At 39.6% G+C, this 19,300-nt stretch overlaps 2 protein-coding genes across 5 annotated transcripts in view; one reads left to right on the forward strand and one right to left on the reverse strand.

The window, feature by feature from the left end:
• Positions 1 to 2,357, forward strand: part of Smu1 (SMU1 DNA replication regulator and spliceosomal factor) — a 34,940-nt gene extending 32,583 nt beyond the window's left edge. For both annotated transcript variants that reach the window (XM_074051610.1, XM_020156173.2), the window contains 2 exons: positions 1,076 to 1,228; positions 1,861 to 2,357. In XM_074051610.1, coding sequence (XP_073907711.1) covers positions 1,076 to 1,228; positions 1,861 to 1,959 — 252 coding nt within the window. In that variant the 3' untranslated portion in view covers positions 1,960 to 2,357. The remainder of the gene's footprint in view (positions 1 to 1,075; positions 1,229 to 1,860) is intronic.
• A 3,342-nt stretch (positions 2,358 to 5,699) lies between these two features.
• The window catches only part of Dnaja1 (DnaJ heat shock protein family (Hsp40) member A1), a 29,140-nt gene continuing 15,539 nt past the window's right edge, over positions 5,700 to 19,300 (reverse strand). The window contains exons 1-9 of one of the 3 annotated variants that reach the window (XM_020156174.2): positions 18,094 to 18,248; positions 16,882 to 17,023; positions 16,572 to 16,749; positions 14,722 to 14,826; positions 13,860 to 14,087; positions 9,616 to 9,730; positions 7,760 to 7,875; positions 7,380 to 7,480; positions 5,700 to 6,706 (exon numbers count right to left, since the gene is read on the reverse strand). In XM_020156174.2, the coding sequence (XP_020011763.1) occupies positions 6,488 to 6,706; positions 7,380 to 7,480; positions 7,760 to 7,875; positions 9,616 to 9,730; positions 13,860 to 14,087; positions 14,722 to 14,826; positions 16,572 to 16,749; positions 16,882 to 17,013 (1,194 nt within the window). In that variant the 5' untranslated portion in view covers positions 17,014 to 17,023; positions 18,094 to 18,248 and the 3' untranslated portion in view covers positions 5,700 to 6,487. Of the gene's footprint in view, positions 6,707 to 7,379; positions 7,481 to 7,759; positions 7,876 to 9,615; positions 9,731 to 13,859; positions 14,088 to 14,721; positions 14,827 to 16,571; positions 16,750 to 16,881; positions 17,024 to 17,529; positions 17,689 to 18,093; positions 18,249 to 19,300 lie in introns of those variants that run through there. The other 2 variants (XM_074051612.1, XM_074051613.1) reach the window with 2 other exon arrangements.

A 19,300-nucleotide genomic window follows, 5' to 3' on the forward strand; every position in this document is an offset into this window, starting at 1 on the left:
ATTTTCCATTATTATAATCTTGTCAGTTTGAGAACAGTGTATAGATAAACTCATTCAATTTGCAACTTTTAAGCTGCTCCCTTGCCCCTCTCCAGGGTCTTGATATGTAGCCCAGTCTGGCCTCAAATTCACTATCACCCTGCCTCAGCCTTTCAAATGGGATTATGTAGATGTGTCCTTACAGCCTTTTGAGATTGATTTTTCTCTCAGCTTGATTCATGATGATTTTAATGTCATAAAATAGAACAAGCAAAGTCTTAGAGACCATTCCATCCTGCATGGAAAGAGCATTTCATCTATTAGAAAGAGGAAACTGGCAAACATAAGTCCATAAAGCATTGAAAACTAACAGTTTGCTAGTGTATGCATGCCTATAGTTCTAGCACTGGGAAGGAGGATTGCAAATTGGAGGCCAGTCTGGACTCCATAGCAAGACACTGTCACAGTAACAAAAAGAGAACTAGTGGTATCCTGATTTAGAAAATTATGTGATAATGAATTTGCTTCATAGTAATATGGACAGTACTCTAAGGAGCAGGATCGATGACTCGTGTAAATTTGAAATTTGTCTGCTACTTACTTTAGGTAGCTTACCCATTGAATATTTTCTAGGCAAGAAGACTTAGCACATGATGAACAGAATTGGAGATAGTAACCAAAGTGTAAAATAACAATGTAAAATTGTCATTTAAAAAATGTTGGACCTAGGGGTACAGCTCAGTGGTAGCTTTGAATGTATGAGGCCCTGGTCTCTTAGCACCAAAAATAACTCAAAATAGATAAAGGTGATGGTATATGGTTGATGGACTTCACATACCTATATGAAACAGAACTAAAAAACCTCTTGCAGTTGCTCTAAGTGGAGTGGGAAGGGGGTTGAGGGGGAGAGACAATGGGGCACTGTAAATAATGTGCAATATAAGACTGATAGGAAATTAAGTGAATCACACACACACCCCCCCTCCCCCCCGGGTATAATGAATATATCCTAATTAAAAAAAATAAAATGCTGCCTGTGGTTGAGCTCCTGTTAATCTGATACTTTCCTTTTGTCCTGGGGTGTGGTGTGCACTAGATTGTCAGAAGCTTCAGCTCTGGTAAAAGAGAAGGTGGTGACTTTGTTTGTTGCGCCCTCTCTCCCCGTGGTGAATGGATCTATTGTGTGGGGGAAGACTTTGTGCTCTACTGCTTCAGCACAGTCACTGGCAAACTGGAGAGAACTTTGACAGTGAGTATTATTAAGATCATCTGAAGGAATTATGGTAATACTTCTGTGTTTCTGAAGTACATACCTTTTTCAAACTGCTATTAATGTGTGACCCTCAGTATAAAAAAATGTAATGGAGGCATTTTACCACGAAGTAAAATTAAGGATCTGTGAGTGTGTGAAATTGCCTTCTTTACCAGGAAAAGTCATCCCTCAGTAACCCCCTCAGCTTCAGGTGGATAGGATAAGTATACACAAAGCAGAGAAGAAAGGGAACATACCTGTCTAGCCAGGTAGATTAGACAGTATGATACAGGTATTTTTTTCCACATCCTTTTGAGGGCAAAATACTTACACATTATCCTGGCAAAATGATTTTTGAAACTTTGAGCTCTGTGATACTAAGCTTAGTATAAGGAGTAATTAATACCAGCTGTTGTAACAAATAGTTCCAAGATCTCAGAGGCTTAAAAGAGTTATTTCTTATGTCACATGTGATGTGAGTTGGATAACCCTCCTCTATCTTTTTAGCTGTGCCATTTGGAGTATGTGAACTCTCAAGATCTCTTCCACTCAGCTCCGGAAGCCTCTTTGGTGTGTGGTATGGCTTGCTAAGACCTATACACACTGACTTTGTGTTTTCCCTGTTCCAGGTTCATGAAAAGGATGTGATTGGTATTGCACATCACCCTCATCAGAACCTGATTGCTACTTACAGTGAAGACGGACTCCTAAAACTCTGGAAACCATAATTCAACTTATAAAAAACTAGCTTGAAAGCATGTACTTAAATGAAGACTTAAATGTGTTGGTTTTTTTTCAAGTCAGCTTTTCTAAGCAAAGATATTGTATGAATTAGCTACAAGAATAATTTTGTGAAAATTCACATTTAAGTAACAGTTACCATTTCAGAAATATATTTCTAAATGCTAGTTTTTCTGTTTCTAACTGTGGCATTTGCTTAATGTTCCCATGAGTCTTCTACCTGGAGATTTGAAATACTGATATTTCTAGAAAAAACTGTATTCCTTTGCTTGTTTGAAATGCTGATTATAATGTTCCTCCCATAAAACTTGTAAATAAGTACCCCATATTCTGTAGCTGTTTTTTTTTTAAAACGATGTTAATAAACTTTACACATTTCTGGAGACTTGTTTGTAAACAAATGTTCATCTGGTTAACCTGTTTACTTATAATCAAATGGGAAGGAATCATCCTTGAATCTCAAATTTAGCAGGAAGTCAATTCCTGAACTGGTGGGATAGACATGAAAAAGGCCAAGTGATGCATAGGATCTTATTTCACTGCCCTGTGCTCATTCTGAGCTGTGCCTTCTCACATACACAGGCCCAACTTCAGGGAATATAGTCCCCATCTTCTGTTTGAAACTAGCTACAGGATACTGAGATTGAGTTTTGGCATCTCTTCTTTCATATGGTGGAAAGTTTGGCATTGAAAATGTTGCAGGTAAGTGCTCTACCACTTGAGCTATGCCCACACCCTAATGTGTTGTTCTGAAGAAAAACTAAAAAATGACCTGAGATTTAGAAGTCTCTTTCACTGTGCATAATTATCCAAGAAAAAAATTTAATAGTCATTAGAGCTCTTCAAGATACTATGCTAAACACTATTTCAAGAAAGATTGTGTTTCTGTAGGCTTTTTATGCCTCCCTTTAATATTAGCATGTAAGTACAAACTAGTGGGAAGAAGTTTTTAAAAAGTCTGACATTACTCTGTGAGACTTGAAATGTAGTCTCATCCTGTGCTTGGTACACTATAATGCTCACTACTGTCTTAATTTATTCTGTGTAGCACTAAGAAATCCTTTTCTAGTCATATTCTGTAATTTCCCTTTGCCACAAAACCTTTTCACAGATAATGCAATTTGCTGACATTTTGATGTTTTGGGGAGTTGAACATAGCCATTAGTTTAGAATTCATGGGAATGTGATTAGCCCAGCTTAAAGATTCTTTGAACTACGTTTATTGGGAAGAGAAAGGTGTATGCTAAAATTACACTCCTCCCAGCCTTATGCTAAAATTCCTCGAAGGTTACCAGAGGCAGGAAGATCAGGAGTTTGAGGCTGGGCTACACAGACCCCCCCCTTTTTTTTTTAAACCAAACCACAACAAGCTACAAATCTAAAGGGATGGGGGAGTGTGTGTGAGGGGGAAGGTGGCACAATGTATATGAATGTAAGTAAATCTAAAAATGATGAGAAAAAAAAAATCTTAAGTTAGCAGAGGGAACCTTACCCGAACTCCAGTGTGGCTTAGCAATGCAGTGTGGTGGACACATTGGTAGTGTCTGAAAGACCAGGCTAGTCTAATTTTTTTCAGTAAAATGTGCTTGTTGTATTGAACACAAATTTGAAACTGAATCTCATCTTTTGTTGATCTTCCAATTTCACTTGGTATAAACCTAAGACAATGTTTTTGCTCAGAAGTGGGAACTTTTCCTATTACCCTATGTCTAGTTTTTCTCCTTAAACCTCAGGTCGTCATTCCTCTGGGGCTGAAGGTGGGGAGAAATCTGGGACCCTTCTGAATTGCAACAGCAGTGTGCCTTCCAAGACACCTGTGTCAGTCTTGGGTATCCTGCTGAGCAGGGAAGATACCTTATCAGCAGAGGGAGTATGACGCCAGAGCCTTGGCACTACCGGGCTGTTTTCCTTTGCGAAACTGGCCATCTGGATAGTGTTAAGGACTGGTGGCAGAGTGACGGGAGCTGGGTGCTAGGAATAAGGTGCACTCTCTTGAAATTCACACGTGGTCAGGTTCCTGGGAGGTACACTGCTTTGGCTCCCACTTAAGTAGCTGTAAAACTGAAACCTGTCATTAAAAGTTAACTCCATCAGCACAAGAACATTTGTCCTATGTCCCACTTAGTTGTTAATTATGACTGGAACACATGGAATGAACCCCAGCAAAGATATTTCAGGGCAGTTTTTCAACAGCAATGAAAAAATGATGTAAAATATCTTCATGTGTTTTTCAACTTGTATGATAGAACCAACCCTTCATTACTATGCAGGCAGCCTTGTTTTTCAGAACCACTGTATGAGATCTGATTAAAACTCCCTACCCCCAAACACCAAGAAATGGGTTTCCACACATTACTGACACAACTTGCATGGAGCTCACATTGAAAATCAGGGGATTCCGAAGGTTCATTTCTTTACTGCCTGCCTCTCTGAATCTTGCTGTGAAGTTTCTTCTTAATCTTTAGGATTTGTGCTGAGGCAAAGAATTATTTCCCCACTTTCTATTAAGACATTTTTCTAAGCAAACTTCGGATAATGAAATAACTGAATAACACTGAATTAAAAATTGAATTCCAGCCATCTTGTTTACTCAAACTAGAACATGGGCAACCTATTTGAAGGTCAAATTCTCAGGTCTTACCCCTACACATGGTGGTGGTGGGACCCAGCAAGCATTTTCCAAACTTGAGAGCCAGTAGACTAGTAGTTTCCTCATAAAGTAGGTGATTTATATAACCTTTTAAAATACGTGTTTTAAATCTTGTTATCAGTCTCATAGGCTGGAGAAATAGCCAGGTTTTTATTGCAGTTTGCTAACATTTTCACTATGCTTCTTAGAGCTTCATTTCCCACTATTCCAATAGGAAAGTCCCTATGAAGCAGTTTTCCTGTTCTGGGCTTGTTTAAAACTCACAATAGCAAGGCCTGCTATTATTTGACCTTCTAACAGCAGTTCTAATAGTGGTAACTGCCTCATGTGATTAATACAGGTACTATCCCTTTGTTGTTTTCAAACTCAGTTGCATGTGGTAATCTTAATGGTTAGCCCAATCACAACAAAATCCCTAGGGGGCGGAACTTGATCAGTTTTTGTTTCCTAGGTAATTCCACTTGTAGTTAAGGCTGAGAATCAGCACTAAAGAAATGCTGAACGTTTGGGAAATTTTTTTTGAACAGCAACTTTTGGGTTTTGCTTTGTAACACAAGTGTACTCCGTGACGGGAACAAAAACTTCAGGCCACTTCCAAGTTGGAATTTAAGATTCTTGATTACAGGAGAGACAGTCCATATGGACAGAAAATTCGCTGTGTACCCAGTGGTCAGTCTTTTAACTCTCCTTTTGATTTAGATCTGGTCTCCACTTTTATCCCTAACCATGTTTAATTGTAATTGAGTATTTTCATGTTATTAACTTTAAGTAAAACAAAGTTATATATAAAACATGTATGTTTTGATGCTCAGAAAAAAAAGCCTGTAGTGACACATTGGAAATGCTTTGTAATCAATATATTGAGGAGACATTCATACATTTCAAGAATTGCTTAAATTCTGATACCCAGACTTAAGCTTGTGAACATGACTTTAAACATACAATTAACACTATTCATCATAATTTGCTATACTACCAACATTGAATTACAGTTACTTTGGAGCATAAGTCAAATGGTTTAAAGTAAGCCTGTACCATACCTAAGGAACACCTTCCTACATTATACATGCAAATTACTTTTCAACATACAGGTCTCTTCACTTTTATTTCTAAGTTATCCAGATCTGGAAGACACTCTAGGGCTTATCATGGTCCAAAGAGAAGGGAAAAGAATGTACCATGACTGGTCAACAGTTTATTTTATATATTTTTATATATATATATAACTATTTTAAAAAGATGGCACAGAAGGGAATGCAATTCTAGAAGTGCAAGCCCTTAAGCAGCAGCATATGATAAACCTCTTCTTTAGAAAGGTATCATTTCTATTGATGATAACACAGGCTAAATTATGTATTATGCCACCTTCAAGTAATAGTTGAGGCAATATAATGCAGAGGCATCACAATGAGTCCATTAATACAAGTAACTAGACAGACCAACAGTTCTCTACAAATTAACTTTTGTTTTTGGATTGCCAGTTAAATACAAGAGTTTTAATTTCATAGCTTAACAATGAAGTGTCATACACTAACATCAACACAGAACCTAGCATTTCAGTCTAAGCTTGTTCATGTACACAGAGGAATCACAAGTATGGCCTAACAGATGGCTAGGGGAACTTTTTAAAAGTAGTTTTTACAGGTATTAAAACTTCACCTTGTACACTGAAGTCATCGTACATACAGGGCAAAGTCAGAGCTTTTATATTTGCTTTTATTCTTCATTTAACTTTCAAAACACTACTATAGTTGAATATTAAAACAAAAACAATAGCAAGTAGTGAGCATATGATGATCAATAGTCCTTCACTCATTCACTACCGCATATAAAATGCTAGCAGTGAGTGTTATTCACTGGCCCCATTAAGAGGTTTGACACTGAACACCACCTCTGGGATGATGTTCATCATCCTCATAAGCTTCTCCATTATAATGGCGCCGTCTTTCCTGATTTGGATCAAAGTCCACCAGTTCTACTTGATCCATTTCATCAGTCTCTTCTACTTCCTTCCTCTCAGGAAGGAGTTTTTCCAGCAAAGAAAGTTTATCAGGAGAGAGAAAGCCATTTTCAGGAAAGTTTACCTACAAAAAAAAAAAATTTCTATTAAATTAAAGAATTAATGATGGAATCCAAGTATTATCAATCTGTTTTCCCCAGAAAAACAAACATAACCACATATAATCTTTACGTGAATCTACCATTTCCAGGTTAGGACACATGTTCTAAAAGGTATACTGCCTCATACTCTAAATTATGACAAGTCAGGTCTTTCTGACTCACAAAGGTCATCCCTTACCCAAAGACATTTTAATTAATGTTATATATTCCACCTGTCTTACGAACTATCCTAGTAACAAACCAAGCATTACAGAATTTTCCCAAGAAACCTGTAATATTCATGAAGTGTTTCAAACACTAGTTACAGCCCCCCTCTTCTCGCAGTGCTGATGATCAAACCCAGAGCCACACATATAACAAGTACTCCGAGCTGGACCTCCAGCCCCAGTTACAGCCTTTCATTAGTAAAATACTTGCCATGTATCGCTCTCCCACCTATCTTAGAAAACAATGAACAATGCAAATAACCCCATCCCCAACTTATTAACAAGCAATATTCCAACACAACAGAAGTAGCTTAAGATCATGAGATCTAGGTATTTCTTTCTGGACATGGTGCAATATAAATGAAGTTGCTTGGCACCCAGAAATACTGAAGCTAACCATTCTCAAATATTCTTCAGTAGTAGAGTTTACCTTAAACTCAATGATTAGGCGTCCCTTTTCATATGGTCGACGATAAATTGGCATGCCTTCATTTAGCACACATTTGATATCGCCATGCTTGACAATCTGACCTAAAAACATTAAAGCCAAGTTCTTCCTTAAAAGTATGGTCACATTTTTACCAGGCAAGGAAAAACAAAGAACAGGGGAAACATCCTAGCTAACTGATAGGAGCAAATTTATGTGGAAAAACAATCCCGCTACCTTCCGTTTATGGATTCTCCAGGGGCTGAAAGAAGTCAACACTTTATGACTTCATCTCAGCCCAGGGAAGGAATATAACCAAGAAATAATTTCATAGGAAACAAAGAAAACATCAGGATAGAAAGAAGCTCATCTAGTTATCATACCTGGATGAGAAGTGATGACTATGGTTCTGTTGTCAAGAGTGGATATTGGCTTTTGGAAGCCACACAATGCTTCAACCAACTGTATGTCCATACACATGAAAAGGTCCTCTCCTCGTCTGTGTCAGTGCAAATATGGCACACATTTACAAATTTCAAATCACCAATGATTAAAAGCACAATTATGTTTTCTTCTTCTAACAGCAAATTATTTGTAATCTGCCAGCCCTGTTTCCTCGACAAGGGTTCAAAATCTGTCCACACATTCTAGGCAACCTTTTCCATCTACTATTCCAGAGTTGGTTCATTACCCAATTTTAAATCTGGTTTAGAGGGGGAAAAAAAAAAATCCCACAAGAATAATCTTAAAATAAAGCAAACACACATTAGGGCTGGAAGACATTACAGTGTAATCAGAATAGACTTGGGCCAGGTCCTGGATTATTTATGCTCTGTGAAATTAAATAATGTAGACATATCAATTTCAAGGGATAGTAAGATTTTTTTTTTTTTGGGGGGGTTTGAACTTGGCCTTTCTTGCTAGGCAGGTGCTCTGCCACTTGAGCTAATCTGCCAGCACTATTGGGCTGGGCATTTTTGAGATAGGGTCTCACTTTTTTTTGGCCTGGGCTGGCTTCAAACCATGATTCTCCTGATCTCTGTCTCCTAAGTAGGATTACAGGAGTGAGCCACCAGTGCCTGGCAGTAAGAACTTTTATACTGACATATGTGTATTTAATATCATGCATAATATACTTAGTGAATTATAATCTTTTATAATGTAATAGCTCACCTTCCCTCATGCTTACAACTTTCTTCTTTTCCAATCTATATTAATTTAACATGTTTTACAAGGAAGATCACACTTCCCAGAGGGGAAAATGTTTGATCACCTCAAAATGATTCCATCGTACCAGAGAAAGACAGCATTTCCCATTATCTGAGGTATTTGTGAAATACCTCATACAATAATGAATTCTAACTAGTTCAAGATGCCCCTAACCCTGTTCCAACAATTATTTTGAAATTGCCCATGGATATATTTGAAACATTCACTCTTGAACATCAACTCTGTGCTTCAGTTTTAAGTTCATCATAAGCTCAGTACTAAGTATTTCATAACAAACCTGAATTTACACATACTTAATAATATATTAATATAGAATCCAAATTTCAGTTTCTTGAGATGTTTTTTGGTATTTGCATCTAAAAGAATTCAATTTATCACAAACTTCGGATTGAAAAATTGGTGAGACCTTTATGGCATTTACCTTGAATTTAACTATTATACAAAGGTTGAGGACAAGATTTTATCTGGGGACCCCCACTACCTGTTTATGCTCATACAAAACATCTAACTAAAGTATACTTTCAATCCCACATTAAATAACAACTTGAAACAGAAAACTGTAATTTGTTTTCAGTCTCTTATGACTGAAACACAGTGAATGAACTTTTATAAGTTAAATCATATGGCGGGGGGGGGGGTCAGTGGCTCACACTTGTAATCCTAGCTACTCAGGAGGCAGAGATCAGGAGGAGAGTGGTTCAAAGCCAGGCTGGACAAATAGTTCAGAGACTATTTCTATCTCGAGAATACCCATTACAAAAAGGGCTGTCAGAGTGGCTCAAGGTGAAGGTCCTGAGTTCAAGCCTCAGTACCAAGGGAAAAAAAACCCAAAAAAACAAAACCAAAAAACCAAAAAATAAAGATGCATCATATGTAGCCTAGCTCTCTTGCTATTCTTTTCAAGGTATTTCCAGAAACTATGTTGTAAGAGAAATGGAAAGCTTATTTAAACTAAAACAAACAAAAACAACCAAATAAGCAGTTTGTATGGTTAGATTTAAGTCTTTACCGAGTAAAAACAGCATGGTCCTTCTGATCTAATACAATGATAATATCTCCTGGCTCCAGTCCTGGTTCTTGGTCTCCTTCACCATGGAATGTAATCTTCTGGCCATCTTTCATGCCTAAAAACATAAGATTAATTTTCTACTTTTAGTGGATACACCCTACATTAAGGCCAGGATCACAAGATCTAAAACACACAAGGTATGTATTGTGGGTACATGAAAAATAAAATGATGACTCTTTGGTGGATGATAAATATCACAGTCTTAAGCCCCAAGACCTCTGAATGTGGCCATATTTGGAGATTTTTGTTTTTCTGGAAGTACTGGGGGTTTGAATTCAGGGCCTTGCTCTTATTAGGTAGGTAGTCTACCACTTTAGTCATGCCCCCAGCCCTTGGAAATGACTTAGAAGTTCAACTAATTAGCTTGGTCTAGTTTGAAGAAAGCTTACCACACACTTGAGAATGCAAATTCTACAAGTAAACAGAGAAAGCTTCAAATCTCAGAGCTACTGGATTACCCAGGGGGGACTCAAGTTGTATAACCTTCCAAACTCTCAAGTTTCCCAGAGACCTACACTCATTAAAGCTGTTGAGGACTAAAAATGTCTATGCTGGCACAAAATTAGTGACTGGCAAACATTACAACACTAAATGTTATCTATTTCAACTGTACTACTTCTAACAATCTACATCAAATTACTTTCATTGCAGTATAAATACATTCTACTAGCAGTATTTTAACAAGAAACCTAGATACATATAAACTACAAAAAAATAAAAAAGCTATAATCTGGGATGGAGATGTACCTCAGTGGTACAAGTGACTGTGTAGCATGCAGAAGGCCCTGGGTTCAATCCCCAGCACTGAAAGGGGTGTGTGGGGGGGAAGTTTAGTATTGAATATTCCCTCAGCCCATGTGATCAATGTCAGAAATGCAGGGAGAAGTATTTTTCAACAGGCAAACATTTTTAAAAGGTCAGTATGTATGCTTCCCCTCTTTTTTAGAACTGAGACTTCTTGTGGCTCTTAATTCTGCTCCATATATTTTAGTTCAGCAAATCTTAAATAAGAAAGCCCCATGTTTGCAACATTTTCCAGTTATTTCTTGACCCTATCATCACTGAGGTCACCTAATATAAGCAATTATGTTTCACTTTTTAGTACGGAAAATATTTAAGCCTATATAAATGTAGCCAGTAATATAATGAACTCAATAGAGAAGATGAGTCAATTTGGGTTATAATACATATAATACATAGAAATGTCACAAATAGATTCCCTGTGTAGCTATTTAAAAATGTCATTTTCTCCCCTTCACAAAATCAAAGAACAGAAGGATGGAACAGGTCCTGCAGGCGGGGGGGAAAAGGAAAAGTGATACCAGTGGGAGGAGGAAGGGAAACTGTGGGAGGGTGAATATAATGCAAATACTGTGCACACACGTTATATAAATGGAAAAATGATACCTGTTCAAACTATTCCAGGAATGGGGGGGGGTAGTAAAAGGAGAATGATGAAGGAAGTGAATTATTCAAGTATGTATGATGTATTGTAAAAACTTTTCTAAATGCCACAATATACCCCCCACCCAGCACAATAAAAAAAAACCCCAACTCCAACACATTTACCTAGACTCAGTGGTTAACTCATGATTAAAATTTTGTTATACTTTCATCCACATTGTCTCCATTTTGAAACAAAACCCAAAATTTATCCACTAATCCAGCAGATTTCAGTGCAGATTAAAAATACAGGACCAGCCAGTATCATTTACTGACAAAATTTAGGTCTTTAAATTGTGTTATGACGCAGAGAAACTAAAGCAGATACCTTAAAAGCAACTGAAGCCAATAGGAAAAGGAACTAGAGAAAAGGTTAGCTCAAAAAGAATTAACCTAGAAGGTAACACACACGCACAGGAAATCAATGTGAGTCAATGCCCTGTATAGCTATCCTTATCTCAACCAGCAAAAACCCTGTTCTTTCTTATTATTGCTTATACTCTCTCTACAACAAAATCAGAAACAAGGGCAAAATAGTTTCTGCTGGGTATTGGGGGGGGGGAGAGGGAGAGGGCGGAGTGGGTGGTAAGGGAGGGGGTGGGGGCAGGGGGAGAAATGACCCAAGCCTTGTATGCACATATGAATTAAAAAAAAAATTGTGTTATGAGGCAAAATAACTGTCTTGTTATACTAGTTATTAAACTCAGGTTCTCCAATTACTGCACATTACTGTAAAGAGAACAGTATATAAATGTCTTCATTTTTAACTGATATGTACTAAATACATGATGCTGTTGGCAAGAGAGGGCATCTTACTAGAGGGAAAAACTCAGAAATACAATCTGACTAATCATGGGCCAATTAAGGGAAAAATACAAATTTGTAAAAATCAATTGATCATAGGGCTGGAGGCCCTAGATTGCAAAAAGAAAGGCCAATGGGGCCGATAATTTTTTAAATAAAAACTTTGATAGGCTAGTGGAGTGGTTCCAGTGCAGACCATCTGCCTAGCAAGCATGAGGCCCTGACTTCAAATCCCGATACCGATAAAAACAACAAAAAATCTGGTATTTGGCATTGGGGGAGGACAGTATCATGATTAACAAAGTAGAATATGGTCATCTTTTGATATCAGCAGGAGAACAGTCCCAGGATCTGCCCCAAATACCAAACTCTGAGGATGCTGAAGTCCCTTAGCATTTCCATATAACCTGTGCACATCTCCCCACATACTTTAAATCCCTCTAGATTTTTTTTGGTGGACTAGGGTTTGAACTCAGGACTTTGAACGTACAAAGCATGTGCTCTACTGCTTGAGTTATATCTCCAGTCCATTTTGCTCTGGTTATTTTGGAGATGAGGTCTCATGAACTATTTGCCTTGTGCTGGCTTCATTAACTGTGAGCCTCCAGATCTCAGCCTCCCAAGTAGGTAAGATTACAGACGTGAGGCACCACAGTCTGGTCTTTAGATTTTTGTAATACCCAAACAACACAGATGCTAAATAGTTAAAATGCTCTATTATTCAGGAAATACCTAGGTTTTAAAAGTTTGTACATGTTCAGTACAACTTTCTTCCCCAAATATTTTCACACTGCATTTGTCTGCAGATGTGTAGCACCTGGATATAGAGGACCAACTTCACTAGTGTATTTGCTTAAATTTACACACATTTCTACAATCAGCATACACTGTACACTTCAAAAATCAAATTGACAAAATAACCAAATCCCAATATAAAAATAAAAAAAGTCACGAATACTCTGACATATAGCATAAATTTTTTTTTAGGGAAGAAAAATAGAACACAAGTAATCTAAGTTGTTACAAGTCAGTTAGAAACAGGCTACCTCAAGAAACTAAAGCAAGAGGACTGTTTGAGTTGAGTACTTCTAGGCCAGCCTGGGCAATGCACCAAGACCCCATGCATCCCCTCCCCCCAAAATTTAAGGTGCAGATGTCTCGCACCTATAATCCCAGCTACTCAGGAGGCAGAGATCAGGAGGCTTTGAAGCCAGCCCCAAACAGTTCATGAGACCCTATCTTGAAAACATCCAACATGAAAAGGAGCTGGGAATGGCTCAAGAGAAATAGAACATTTTAATACAACAGGTAGAAGAAGCAATAAAAACAATCAGACCAAGAGCTGGAGAAAGCACGTGTGGCTTAAATGGTAGAGATTGCCTAGCAATCACAAGGCCAAAATTCAAACTCCAATACCATCCAACCCCAACGAAGACCAGTCAGAATATTTAAACATGTTCATTAAAGAAGAGAAATAGGCAGGCATGGTGGTGCAAACCTGTATTCCCAGCACCCAGGAGGCTGAGGCAGGAGGGTCAAACAGTTCAAAGCTAACTTGGACTTCATAGCAAGAACTTGTTCTCCCCCGCCTCACACCTCCCCCTCCCCCAAAAATGGGCAAGGCCCTGAGTGCAATTCCTAATATCACCAAACACAAAGAGAAAAGTCAATGAAGACATACATTTTAAAGAGATCATTCTTCACGTAAATCACCCCATTCGCTCCCCATCCCCACAAATTCTTGAAAGTATGCACATTTAACAGGAGAGAATGGATGAAACTTTACCATTTATAGTGTCGCTTAGCCAGAAAGATAATTCTCTTACATTAAGTGAAAAAATTTAGGCTCATACCTCTAACTCAATACGAATAGTTTAAAAGAAATTATAGTATTAATAAACTTGCCATGGCACTTCAGGAAGTGGGTTAGAACTGACCTTTATCAATATGAACTTCTAGAATCTTCTTCTCTCGAACGATTTTCCTTCCATTGCAGCTTTTACATCTATCTTTAGGACTGATCCTTTCTCCATGGCCCTGACACTCCATACACACAGACTGAATTTGCTGAACCATTCCAGGTCCTATCTGATGAATTCTTATTTGCATTCCAGTACCTCGGCAGTTGGGACAGCACTCCACTGCCCCTTTCTTACCACCTCGGCCTGAGTTTAAAAGAAAATCATGTAAGAATTTAGTAGCAAATACAGTAATGAAATTTTAGTGTTCAACCGTTTTCAAGGCTTGATAAGATGCTGCCCTGAGAATGAACAATTTAGACTTTGGCAAGGAAAAATTACAGAGTATTGAATTTTAAACATATGCTCCCAACAACACAATTCTAAAGACCACTTTATCTATGAAAGGAAACCATTTTAATTACTTTATTCTTTTATGAGATTCTGTATTTTCAACAGATAATCTGTATTTATTGCCAAAATTAGTTTGATCCTAACTGCATTTACAACAGAAAAAAAGTAGCTGGGTGTGGCAGTGCAAGCCTGTCATTCCAGCAGTCAGGAACTCAGGAGGCTGAGGAACTGGGGAGCTAAGGGCAGGAAGCTTGGGAATTTGAGCCAGCCAGGGTTACAATCTACCTACATTCCAGGTTAATCCTGGGCTTCATAGGGAGACCCTATCTGAAAAAATTAAAAATGCAATTTTGCTAACAGTTCTCTAGGTGGTAGGTTCAGCTATTTTTTTTCCATACGTGTACAAGTTTTAGGTGTGTACGTTTCACATTTTACCTATCCAGTCTTCATCTCTGATTTCAGTTATGGAAATGTTAGAAGATTGTACCTTCACATTTGTCACAAATCACATTCTTTTGCAGAGCCAGTTTTCTTGTTGCACCATTATATAAATCTTCTAAGGTTACCGAGAGCTGATGCACAACATTTTTACCTACAACAGAATGTTGCTTATTAAAAATCCACATAAAATGGTTTATTTTTGGAGACACTATATAAAATGGCAAAGGATAAAGGAAGATGACCCCTGCATATTTGACACAAGTCTCAGACTGTGGTGTAAATTAGATTGGGAAAATTAGGCCAGAGGTTAAGTAACCTAAGTACATGATGTAGACAACTTAGAAATACAGCAATACTACCTCCAAAATCATTCAATGTTATCCAACTAGGCACATTTCACAATGTACAACACAAACATGCAGTTCTTTGAAGCTTTCAGTCAGTATGACATTAAGCAATATGGCCAGTTACTTCATCCAAACTTTGTTTAGTGCAGTAAATTCCTACTAATCAAGATTGGCTGGGGAAGCCAATGAGACACCACTGACATAATTCCTACTTCTTTCTGATTTGGTAGCACCAGAGCATTTATTATTATGCTAGCACTGGTGGTTTTTACAGAATGAATTTCTCATACCCTTATAACAGCATTGTCTAATGGGAAGTTTGGGTAGCCACTAGTCACATGTGGTTATTGGGCACATTAAAAGTGTGGTGGCTACTCAAACTAAAGAATTTTTTTTTCTTTTTGCTCTGAACTAATCTAAATTTAAAGATATCATGTGGCCAGGTGCTACAAAGAAATACTACACATCTTACATATTAGAACAGAAGTGGAAGGCTGAGATCACCTAAGGATAGATAGGGAGGCTACAGAAATTAAGTCAATGGTTAGTTAATAAGTTCCTGACTAGTGCTCCTTCCAAAAGGACTTTATCCACCACAAAATAGTACTTACTGCCTTGGGTCTAACTGAAACGTTCTCCAACTCCTTTCTGTACAGTATACCTAATGAACATTTACCTTCATTATCATTAATTATCATTAACCATATCCTTCTGCTCCTAGCTTTGCCTTTGTGTTCTATATCAGAAAAAGTTTATGTAGGTGGTTCTGGCATGCCCTTCTCCCTGTAACTTTATGTACAACAGAAAAAGAAAAATAAAGCCTCTGGAGTTTGGTCAAGTGCATTAAAAAAAAAAAGTCAATTCTTTATTTAGAAAAAGATATAGAAAACCCACAACTTTTCTGTAGGACCCACCATCTTAAGATTTACTAAGCCAAGTTTGGGTTGCAGATTTTTAGAAAATTCTTAATAAAACACAATCCTTTCCTTGAAGAATTTTGAAAGTATTTCTAAACCTTCAAAAGCTCAATGTGAAATTTAATTGATTCTCGTACCAGTCTTCTCAGCGGTCATTGTTTGTATAACTATACTGGGAACAAAGTGAGACTAGCTTCTCAACTAGAATATTAAAAGCCTACGAACAGTACTTGTAAAGCCTGTACACTTTTTTTTTTCCTCTAAATATTAAATGCATACATGTTGAGACTGAAAAAATGCCCCTGTACTTGCCACTGGGTTCCAACAGCAAGAGGAATCAGGCAAAATACATAAAAGGGCTTTGAAAATTATGTTCTCTTAATTAATGGTTGGTAATTTATGAAATTGGACATATCCAAAGGCTTTACAAGCACTCATTTATTAACTTAATTGGCTTAGCTATTTTTAGTTACATCTAAAAATGACAGAAGAAATCAAACATAAGCAGTTCATGGTCAGTGCACATTATCCCAACATGTAAACAAACATTTAAAATATATAAATCTCAAAAACTTGCTTTGACCAACAACAGCTACTTTAATTTGCTGCATGTCGACTAGATTTTTTCATACCTCGCCTTTCTCTTTGCATCCTTCCTCCTCCTCCAAAAAACATATCAAAGATGTCCATGGGGGAGCCAAAACCACCACCTGCTCCACCCTCCTTAATTGCCTGTTCTCCTCCTTTGTCATATAATTCCCTTTTCTTGGCATCAGAGAGAACTTCATAAGCTTGAGAAATCTGTTTAAACTGTTCAGGAAAAGAATAAATTCCATTAAAAAAAAGTAACAAACCGTATCCACTATGTTAGACACAATTTCAGGTACTACACTATACACACGGAAAAGAACTAGGCAGGTAAGATTAGGAATATATACTTGCCTTTTCTCCTTCATTTGGATTCTTATCAGGGTGGTACTTTAAGGCCAGTTTCCTGTAAGCCTTTTTCAATTCTTCCTGCGTGGCATTGGGTTTGACCCCCAAAACATCATAGTAAGTGGTTTCTTTCACCATTTTCTACTGCCTGAAATAAGATGATGGAATTTTAACCAGCTTTCAACTGGTATAGCTTTCCTAAGTCAGAGGTAAGGCAATCTGTTCTTTCCCAAATCTGATTTTTAAGAACAGCGCCTTCTGTAAAGATAACAATTCCTGTGATAATTCATCTGTAAATCCTAACAAACTAAATATTAGATAAGTTATCAGGGAATTCAAAAGCCTTCCAGCAGCTGGTTCCAGCTCCCCCACAGTAACCCTTCCATACTAACACAACTGTAACATGGATTCTTCCGGTTCCCCCTCCGCACAGGTTGTGACAACAGCACCCCAAAGAAGCACTAATAGGTTCTGTCCATTGGTTATTACATTATCACGGTCTTTGGCTTATCTGATAATCACCATACACGCCCCAGAAAGACACACTGGGTCACAAGGGGGCTAGGGAGTGGTTTATGAAACTGGCTCCAGAGAACAGTCTCCCTAAGCCCCATCTTTTAGGATTATTTTTCAGTCCCACTGCTTACAACTTACCCACTTTCACCACCTGGCGTAGCTGACACGTCCTTAGGTCCACCCTCCCCCCTCGCCCCGCACTTGGTGCCGACCGTTAAGGTTTCCTTCCTTCCTCCCTCCCACCCTGGATCGAAGGGGAGGAAGGGGAAGCCCAGCCTTCAACAAAGAGAGGGAGGGGAGTCAGGAGAAGTGAAAGCCGCAGCTTCCGCCCGGCTCCTCCCGCAGCCCCTCACCCCGGCCTGTCTCCGCGCGTGCGCGCAGGCTGCCCACCCCGAGCGAGCGCGGGCGGCGAGGAGTGGGGGCGCGCACGGAGGGGAAGCTGGAGGCGGCACTCCTTGGAGAGCTCAGGCTGGGTGGGGGAGGTCCAAGAAAGGTTTCGGGCCCAATTCACCGCGTGCCAGAAACGGGATGCCAGAGTACCATGCTTGCCTGTCCTCCAAAAAGGGGAGTCGTGGATCTAGGAACCCACACCCCTCCTGCCCACGCGGAGCCAACCGCCTCTCGACTGCGGCTCCATCCGGCTTCCTGGCGCCAATGGCGCAAACTACGGGGTCGAGGGGGATCGCGAGGGCAGAAACTCACCGGTGAGCGGGCCGAGGCCGGTGTGGAAGCGAGAAGGAGCGCCTATCTGTGCGCAGCTCGAGCAGCCTCTGCCCCTTCGCCTCACACCGAGCGTTCTGGAAAGTTCCGCCCGGCCCGCCGCAGTCGTCGTCTTTTGTAGTCAAGCTTTGGCACGTCACTCGCCGGAAGTCCCGCCCCTCCGGCCGCTGCCACCGCCCCGTGGTTGTCTAAGCAACGGCGCGGGGGCGTTTGGACTGGGAATGGAGTTGGGGGAGGCTGTGCCGAAAGGGCTTGTGGGAGTTCGCACAAGTGCGGTTTCCTGAGGCTTGTGGAAGGTTCTGGAGCGCTCTTTTTTTCCACCCAGAGGGTGGAGCGTGTGTAGGTGTTCGGCAGGACCGGCCATAGTCCGGGTGTGAATCCGTGGCGACTCGGGGGTTCCCATATCAGTGGGGCAGCCGTCGCCGCTTGGGAGAACAGGGAGGGATTGGGTCTGCCCTGGGCGGGAGCTCTGTGCGCCAGGGGAAACTTGCGAACAAAGGCCTGCACCCCGCCCTGGCCACTGATCGCCTCTGTGGGCTTCTCACTGCTTTAGGTCTGAACCTGCTGGCCTAGCCCCTCCTTCCAAGCCAATCTCGAAGCCCTTTAGTTCACGGGATTGCAAAATTGGAGCTTTATGCGCAAGTCCAGGCACCCGAGCTCACGGTTATCTGCCCCAGCCTTAGTGGGCCCCTGTGTGTTGACCCCAGGGAGCCTGGGGCTAAGCTCAACAGGGAAAATATCGCAAAGCACTGACGCAAACCGAGGGACTCTTCTGGGTCAGGCTTCCAGCTAGAACGCTGCTACATAGCAGTGAGAAGGACTAACATCATTTTAATTATTAAACTTATTTTCAAGTCCCACCAATGAACAGGGATCCACAGTCTACAAAGGGAGCCCTTGGGCTTTCAAACGTTAAATGGAGTCTGTCTTCCTTATTTAGTATTATCAAGCATGTTAGTGTCTACCGCCAAAGAAGCAAAATTGGAAAAGCGGAGTTCACATGATTTAGACTTTAGTGGGAGTCAAATAAGTCATTGAACTACAAAGAGGAACCACAACATACGAGGGCAACACAGAAGCTTGTATTAACCTGATGGGTCATGAAAAGTTTCCCTGTGAAAGTGTCAGGCGTTTGAAGGCAGAGAGCAATGGACAAAACAGAAGTCTAGGGTGTGGAATACAATGCTTC

The sequence above is a fragment of the Castor canadensis genome, chromosome 13 (genome assembly GCF_047511655.1).
Source record: "Castor canadensis chromosome 13, mCasCan1.hap1v2, whole genome shotgun sequence".
NCBI lineage: Eukaryota > Metazoa > Chordata > Mammalia > Rodentia > Castoridae > Castor > Castor canadensis.